Source organism: Oratosquilla oratoria, chromosome 6 (assembly GCF_046742065.1).
Source record: "Oratosquilla oratoria isolate Oo_2021 chromosome 6, ASM4674206v1, whole genome shotgun sequence".
NCBI classification, from domain to species: Eukaryota; Metazoa; Arthropoda; class Malacostraca; order Stomatopoda; family Squillidae; genus Oratosquilla; species Oratosquilla oratoria.
Genome location: NC_134782.1, coordinates 66,815,654 through 66,825,045, shown reverse-complemented (window position 1 = coordinate 66,825,045; position 9,392 = coordinate 66,815,654). Strand labels below are relative to the sequence as shown.

At 42.0% G+C, this 9,392-nt stretch overlaps 1 protein-coding gene across 1 annotated transcript; it reads left to right on the top strand.

Moving 5' to 3' along the window:
* Positions 1-5,385: 5,385 nt before the first annotated feature.
* On the top strand, positions 5,386-8,929 carry LOC143026061 (cuticle protein AM1159-like). The gene is made up of 4 exons (XM_076186055.1): positions 5,386-5,394; positions 5,534-5,739; positions 5,850-6,032; positions 8,830-8,929. The coding sequence occupies exons 1-4, from the start codon at positions 5,386-5,388 to the stop codon at positions 8,927-8,929; spliced, it is 498 nt and encodes a 165-aa protein (XP_076042170.1).
* The last annotated feature ends 463 nt before the right edge of the window (positions 8,930-9,392 follow it).

The following is a 9,392-nucleotide window of genomic DNA, read 5'->3' as shown; positions in this document are numbered from 1 at the left end:
GAAGTCTCTTGAAGCCACGAACTCAAGACGCCTTCTCCCTTGCAGGTTCCCAATGGACAACGGTGAGGTCGCCGAAGTCAAGTGGGTGGCCAACGAGTTCGGCTTCCAGCCCGAGTCCTCCCTCCTGCCCGTCGCCCCCGCCTTCCCTCACCCCATCCCCGAGTTCGTTCTCGAACAGATCCGCTTCGCCGAGGAGCAGAGGAGAAACGCCGACTCCGAGGAGGACAAATAAACGGCATCCTCTCGCAGGAACCCCACCTGAAGACTGAACGGAACCACGACTCTCTATTTATTTGACTGTACGAATGTGTTTATATTAAACTATGGAGAAATTAATCGAAATTTTCCTTTTCATACACTTGTCTTAACCTAGTGTTATGTATACATCTCTGAATTTATATTTCATTGGTTGAATCAAGTTGTTTTGTGGTACATTTAATCATCGTCGTCGTCATGCCTTCTCGGTCTTTGACATAATCGAAAGTTTTGCGAACTCGATTCCTTTGGAAGGTCTTTGGAATGCCATTGGTTCCCATTCTTCGAGTACAGGAGTAAGACTGAGTGGACCCTCCGTTGTCTTTATCCCTCAGCTGAATAAAATCGCCTGGCGACGGCCTAAATATGAATTATATATAAGTTGCTTTACGCAATCCCAAGGTTTAGATTAGGGAAGAGTATGGAAAGAGCATTCTCTAAACGTGGATGGTCTAATGCCTACTGATGGAAGTTGGAATTTTGAAGTCAAAAGTTTTCGCTGTATCTCCTAAGATCTTATTTGCTTTGCTTTCTTCGAGTCACAAATGCAATGCTTAGATGGATTTGTGATCGTTGTTGATGATCACAACGCGCGCACGCACACACACACACACACACACACACACACACACACACACACACACACACACACACACACACACACACACACACACACACACACACTGGACTGGGAAGTACGGTGGTGCTCGCAGTACCTGGTTCGAATCCTGCCCAGGGCCGAAATTATTTCGGTATCGCTGTGCTTCGGGTCGTTACTCTGACTCTCGTGAGCAGGGAGTTGGGTGTGTGTGTGTGTGTGTGTGTGTGTGTGTGTGTGTGTGTGTGTGTGTGTGTGTGTGTGTGTGTGTGTGTGTGTGTGTGTGTGAAAGGTCATAGCATTACCCATAGATCGGTCATACGAGCTCTGAGCTCTCTTCCGGGAGGGAAATAGCTGTCGATCACGAGTCCAACACGTGATCCAAAAGACCAAGGTGAAATACCAAGGTGAATACACACACACACACACACACACACACACAATTTGTATACATGAACCTATACTTATGTCTTTTATGGTCATGGTGAGACCTGTTACACTGCACTCGACATAGCCTTCTACTTCCCTCTTTCCCGTCCCTCTCCTCTTCCTCCTCCTTCTCCTCGGCCATAGCAAGGTCTTTCGATGGATATCATTTGATAAAAATAATAATTATAATACCTTTTACGTTATCTAATCCTTTTACTACTCTATGGTGTCTTACATGCCCTCCGTCTCTCCTTTCCCAAGCCTCTTTCTCATGCTGAGCTTATCCGTTGTTCTTGAAGAACACCTGCAGAACCTTTCAACATTGTTTGAGATGGAGAAAGCCTGATGACTCTTGTTACCTCTGAAGTTTAGTTTCTTCACATTATTCTTGAAGAAAGCCTGCAGAACCTTCCAACAATGTTTGAGGTGGAGAAAGTCTGTTGACTCTCGTTACCTCTGATGTTTAGTTTCTTCACATTGGTAAGTGACTCATATTCCTTCTACAGAACCGTAACCTTAGCCTCCCTCAGTGTCATACAACCCTTCTTGTCTCTGCACGTGCTTCATCTACCTCGTATTTCTAAATTTGAATAGAAAAATATCCTATCTACTGCCACTTCAACACCATAAACTAAAACAGCAGTCCATAACCTTATAACATGAAAAGCGCACTCACTTCAACTGTGGAGTTATACGCATCGAGGTGGAAACAAAACCAACTTTTCTTTTGGCACTGACAATCATAAAATTCATCTAATCTACCACAAGGTTGCACCTCTCTCTCTCTCTCTCCTTTCTCTCATTCTCTCTCTATCTATCTCTTTCTCTCTCTCTGTCTTTCTTTTGTCGCTGCTTTCATGGTCTGTGATTAAATGCACTTACCTATCTATATACCAAGGGCTTTTTCACCCATATTCGGGAGGTATATGTACTTAAGACCTGAAAATCTACCGTACTTATGAAACCGTGTAATTCTCGATTGCTCTCAAAGATCTTATAAGTACACTAGCCAAATTACCCGCGCGTTGCTGCGGACAAATGACGATCATTTTGATTTTGATAGAAATTGTGGAGAAAAGTTACACGTTTCAATATAACTCAATGAAAAATGTAATACAAATAAAATGTTAAGAAAGTAAGAAAAAATGGAGGAGGGAGACGCCCTTTGGAAATAAGATATATTCGGCCGTAAGAGAAAAGTTGAACCAACCTTTCATTATCTTTGAACACGAGTATATTACCGCCCGCGAAAAAGTAAAATAAAAATAACCAATATTCAAACATTTGGTAAGATTATACAATCATTTTACATTTACATGCTTTCTCCTTACAAAGGCTATCAGAGTTTGTGGCAACATTAATTTCAGAAATATAAATCATATTTATGAACACATACAATGGCCTGTTTAATCATATTAATTTTTGTCACAAAATGTCAATCATGTTAAGGGGTAACTACAGTAGTGGCGTGTTATCACATCATACCCCTTTAACCCTTAACACTAGCCTTTTTTTTATGAAATATAGTTATCCAAGTACCTGGAGTGGTAGGGCATTAGAATATATATGGTTATGGGGGTCTATCTCCAAAACCCTAGGAGTTCGTGAACAAACAAACAGACAGACAGACAGACTGAAGCTACTACTTTATTATGATATATATATATATATATATATATATATATGTGTGTGTGTGTGTGTGTGTGTGTGTGTGTGTGTGTGTGTGTGTGTGTGTGTGTGTGTGTGTGTGTACACTTATACACACAATTGCCTCTTCTACCAAAAGGTTCTAGAATTCTTTTCTTCTCTTGGGTTTTTCATCACTTGAGCACTTTCAAAAGGAGAATATCAAAACACCTTCTATGTTCCCTGGCACCTAACTTGGAATAGATATTCTTTTCAGTATATGCAAGTATAAAGGGAATCTTTCGGCTTACGGTAACGTGAATAACAACGTACTTACGATTCTCTGTTTTCAATATTCAACAAATAGAACATAGAAAGGAAAAGATGAAAGGACTTGCAGAGGAACTTTCGACTTCCGTTAATGTCAACAGCAAAGGACTTATGGTTATCTGTTCGCAGCAATAAAGAAATGGAACATGGAAAGAACTTGGAAAGGTAAACCAAGGAATCTGTTATAGCGAAACGAACCACTTATCCAAAAAAGTCCATGGGCGAGTCAAAACCATGACCTTTGTCCTTTGCACTCGGACAGCCAGATTAAGGGGAGTCGCCCGGGGGTTGGGTCAAACTGAAGCTTTCGTCATGAGCCCGCGCCTGCGCAGAACGAAACACAGTACAGGAACTCCCCAAAGGTAATAAGTGTTGAGGTCACTGAGAGTGTTCAGGTCTGCGGCGAGCTGTGGGTGCGGCGCGAGGATGGTCCCCAGGGCCAAAGTGTCACTGGGACTCGGAAGTGCCACGCAAAGAATGAAAGGAATGTGAGACATCAAGGTTGACCCATTTGACTGTGGAAAGTACATGTTGTTTCCAGTTCTAACCCCAAAGGACTTTAATCAGGTTTATTGAGATCTCCAGATGGTTCATGGGAGCTTGATAACAAACACAATTTTTCTGAAAGCTAAAATAAGTAAACGCGACAAAGTACCGCGTCATGAAACACCCAGATTTCTATGAATTAAGTATCGTATTAGAGATGTAGTGTACGCCATACTGCTGAGGAGTTGCGCCTCACTGTACTGTATTTGACCAGAGTAGTGTGGCCAGGGGAAGCAGGGATAGTACTCAAGGTTCTGTGTATGTCCTTGTGTGTGTGGACCACTTTAGTCGTTTTGTCCATACACTACTCCTTCGATGCTCCTTAGTGACAATGGGTCGGATTTTAGGAATGAGGTTTTAGCGAGCATTTGTGAGCGTTACTGCATCACGCAAACATTCGTGACTGCTTACCACCCTGCGTCCAATGGTCTTGTAGAGAGGAAGAATAGGAAGATTTTGGATATACTCTGGCACGTTGCTAGTAGCCTTCATGAATCTTGGGAGGATTGGCTTCCACATGCCAGTGGTTGTATTAACAGCACCATTAATGTCTCCATGGGCAAGACGCCTCATTACGTCATCTATGGAGTGGAAAAGCGATTCCGTTCTGATGTGCTTGATAGTCCTGCTCGTCCCCTCTACAATATTGAGGACTATAGTCAATTCCAATATCATAAATTACATAAAATTTAAAGTTCTGTAGGATTTCAACTTGATGTCTCCAAAGTCAAAATGTTGGAAGACATCAGTGTTGGTGATCATATTTATAAAAGCATGTGTAACCGCTAATCTAAATATATATATATATATATATATACATATATATATATATATATATATATACATATATATATATTCTTGTTTTGGGTATGTATTCCTATGTATTGTCCTTATGTCATGTAATTATGTATGTTATGTATATCTGGGTGTGCTAATATCATCATTCTTTTCCACAACTTTGTAATTAGCCTGTGCTGTGTGTGGACTATGTTATATATGGGTTGCTTTTGTCTTGCCTGGTCATATCTTTTCGTTTGCTCGGTGGGGTCCCCGAGTGGCGGTGGGCGAGCAATTTTGTGGTGTACATGCATGCTAAGGCATTGTACGATTGTCATGCATTGTACTTGTGAGTAGATTGGAAAATACATACTATGAAATTTATTTATATTAATTTATTAATATAATTGTATTCGTTGCACCTTCATGTGGGGGTGTTTGCCTTTCCCCCCAACTCAAAGTGGAGTCAGGTTTCTATTACGCCTTCGAAGTGTACGCACGCTTTTGTTGTAGTGCTTTAAATTGTAGAATTAATACACTGTGTTCCCTTGTAATATATTTTTAATAACCACCCTCGTACACGGTGCGTCTTGACTGTTCCACTCTCTGAATTGGAGAGTTCAGAAAGAAAGAGCCCATCTCCTTAGGAAAAAAAAAAAAAAAAAAAAAAACGCCACAGGTCTTTCTTGGAAGGTCATGGACGCGTCCACGCGCGAAGGGCGGCATCACCTCGCGCGGGCCTTGGACTTCCAGTGCCCCCAAAGTATATAAGCTGCCGCGTCGCCTATGGGCCGTTACAGAACGACTTCTCCTCATCCCGAATCATGAAGACCGTGAGTATATTCTCTCTCGGGTTCTTTTCGTAGGCCTACATGAGTAGGTTTGAAGATATACTGGCGAGTACTTGGGTTTCTTTGTCACAAAGCTCACCTCTGGATAGGCGACTGACTTTGTTGTTCTCTCCTGCCGCAGATCGTGTTCGCCGCCCTCCTGGCCGTCGCCGCCGCCCTCCCCCGTCCCGACAACGACGCCCACTCGGCTGAAATCCTCGTAGACGACCGGGTGCACCCCGAGGAGGGAGCATACAGCTTCAACTTCGAGACCGAGAACGGCATCCAGGTCTCCGAGTCGGCCTCCGCCGGCGAGGAGGGTCAGAGCAACTCCCAAGGAGTCTTCAGGTAAGAGAGAGAGAAAGTCCCGAAGGTACCTTGTCGTCAGTCTCACGAGGATATTGAAACGAGTCGAGTTCTCTTCAAGCCACAAACTCACGACGTCTTCTCCCTTGCAGGTTCCCAATGGACAACGGTGAGGTCGCCGAAGTCAAGTGGGTGGCCAACGAGTTCGGCTTCCAGCCCGAGTCCTCCCTCCTGCCCGTCGCCCCCGCCTTCCCTCACCCCATCCCCGAGTTCGTTCTCGAACAGATCCGCTTCGCCGAGGAGCAGAGGAGAAACGCCGACTCCGAGGAGGACAAGTAAACGACATCCTCTCGCATGAACCCCACTTGAAGACTGAACGGAACCACGACTCTCTATTTATTTGACTGTACGAATGTGTTTATATTAAACTATGGAGAAATTAATCGAATTTTTCCTTTTCATATATACCTAGCGTTATGTATACATCTCTGAATTTATATTTCATTGGTTGAATCAAATTATTTTGTGGTACATTTAATCTTCGTCGTCGTCATGCCTTCTCGGTTTTTGACACAATCAAAAGTTTACGAACTCGATTCCTTTGGGAGGTCTTTGGAATGCCATTGGTTCCCATTCTTCGAGTACAGGAGTAAGACTGAGTGGACCCTCCGTTGTCTTTATCCCTCAGCTGAATAAAATCGCCTGGCGACGGCCTAAATATGAAGTATTTATAAGTCGCTTTACGCAATCCCAAGGTTTAGATTAGGGAAGAGTATGGAAAGAGCATTCTCTAAACGTGGATGGTCTAATGCCTACTGATGGAAGTTGGAATTTTGAAGTCAAAAGTTTTCGCTGTATCTCCTAAGATCTTATTTGCTTTGCTTTCTTCGAGTCACAAATGCAGTGCTTAGATGGATTTGTGATCGATGTTGATGATCACAACGCGCGCACGCACAGATACACACACACGCACACATACACACACACACAAACACACACACACACACACACACACACACACACACACACACACACACACACACACACACACACACATTTTGTATACATGAACCTATATTTATGTCTTATATGGTCATGGTGAGACCTGGTACACTACACTCGACATAGCCTTCTACTTCCCTCTTTCCCCTCCCTCTCCTCTTCCTCCTCCTTCTCCTCGGCCATAGCAAGGTCTCTCAATGGGGATCATTTGATAAAAATAATAATGATAATACCTTTTACGTTATCTACTCCTTTTACTACTCTTTGGTGTCCTACCTACTCTCCGACACTTTCTACTGCTGCAACTGTAGATAGTCCTCCCAGGATTATCCTCCCATTTGCTCACCGGGTCTTGATCTGTCCGTTTCCCGTTTTTTTTTTTTTTTTCCTGGTCGTGAATAAACGACCTGCACGACTGCGCGTATGTCGCATGTGCTGGCGACACCACTCTCCGTCTCTGCTTTCCCAAGCATCTTTCTCATGCTGAGCTTATCTGTTGTTCTTAAAGAATGCCTGCAGAACCTTTCAACATTGTTTGAGATGGAGAAAGACTAATGACTCTTGTTATCTCTGAAGTTTAGTTCCTTCACATAATTCTTGAAGAAAGCCTGCAGAACCTTCCAACAATGTTTGGGATGGAGAGAGTCTGTTGACTCTTGTTACCTGTGAAGTTTAGTTTCTTCACATTGGTAAGTGACTCGTATTCCTTCCACAGAACCGTAACCTCAGCCTCCCTCAGTGTCACACAACTCTTCTCGTCTCTGCACGTGCTTCATCCACCTCATATTTATAAGTTTAATTAGAAAAATATCCTACGCATCGAGGTGGAAACAAAACCAACTCTTCTTTTGGCACTGACATTTTTAAAATTCATCTAATCTACCACAAGGTTGGACCTCTCTCTCTCTCTCTCTCTCTCCTTTCTTTCATCCTCTCTCTTTCTCTATCTCTTTCTCTCTCTCTGTCTTTCTTCTGTCACTGCTTTCATGGTCTTTGTTTAAATGCACTTACCTATCTATTTACCAAGGGTTTTTTCATCCATATTCGTGAGGAATATGTGCTTAACACTGAAAATCTACCTTATGAAACCGTGTAATTCTCGATTGCTCTCAAAGATCTTATATGTTTACTAGCCAAATTACCCACGCGTTTCTGCGGGCAAATTATAATTTTAATTTTGATAGAATTTGTGGAAAAAAGTTACACGTATCAACATAACTCAATAAGAAATGTAATACAAATAGAATGTTAAGTAAGAAAAAAAAATTGAGGAGGAAGACGCCCTTTGGAAATAAAATATATTCGGCCGTAAGAGAAAAGTTGAACCAACCTTTCATTACCTTTGAACTCGAGTATATTACCGCCCGCGAAAAACTAAAATAAAAATAACCAATATTCAAACATTTGGAAAGATTATACAATCATTTTACATTTACATGCTTTCTCCTTACAAAGATTATCATAGTCTGTGGCAACATTATTTTAACAAATATAGATAATATCTATGAACGCATACAGTGGTTTGTTTAATCATATTAATTTTTGTCACAAAATGCCAATCGTGTTAAGGGGTAACTACAGTAGTGGCGTGTTATCACACCATACCCCTTTAACCCTTAACACTAGCCATTTTTTTTATGAAATATAGTTATCCAAGTACCTGGAGTGGTATGGTATCAGAACATATATGGTTATGGGGGTCTATCTCCAAAACCCTAGGAGGAGTTCGTGAACAGACAGACAGACAGAAGCTACTATATTATTGTATATATATATATATATATATATATATATATATATATATATATATATATACATACATATATTTGTGTGTGTGCGTGTGTGTGTGTGTGTGTGTGTGTGTGTGTGTGTGTGTGTGTGTGTGTGTGTGTGTACACTTATACACACAATTGCCTCTTCTACCGAAAGGTTCTAGAATTCTTTTCTTCCGTTGATTTTTTCATCACTTGAGCACTTTCAAAAGCAGAATATCAAAACACCTTCTATGTTCCCTGGCACTTTATTTGGAATAGATATTCTTTTCAGTAAATGCACGTATAAAGGAACTCTTTCGGCTTACGATAACGTGAATAACAAGTTATGATTCTCTGTTTTCAATATTCAACAAAGAGAACATGGAAAGGAAAAGATGAAAGGACTTGTAGAGGAACTTTCGACTTCCGTTAATGTCAACAGCAAAGGACTTATGATTATCTATTCGCAGCAATAAGAAAATGGAACACGGAGAGGACTTGGAAAGGGAAACCAAACAATCTGCAATAGCGAAGCGAGACTCTTATCCAAAAAGTCCTTGGGCGAGTCAAAGCCATGACCATTGTCCTTTGCACTCGGACAGCCAGATCAAGTGGAGTCGCCCGGGGTTTGGGTCAAACTAAAGCTTTCGTCATGAGGCTGCGCCTGCGCAGAACGAGACTTAGTGCAGGAACTCCCCAAAGGTAACAAGCGTTGAGGTCACTGAGAGTGTTCAGGTCTGCGGCGATTTGTGGGTACGGCGCGAGAATGGTTCCCAGGGTCAAAGTGTCACTGGGACTCGGAAGTGCCACGCGAAGACTTAAAGGAATGTGAGACATCAAGGTTGACTCATTTCACTGTGGAAAATAACATGGAGTTTCCAGTTCTAACTTCAAAGGACTTTATTCAGATTTAGTGAGATCTCCAGATGGTTCATGGGA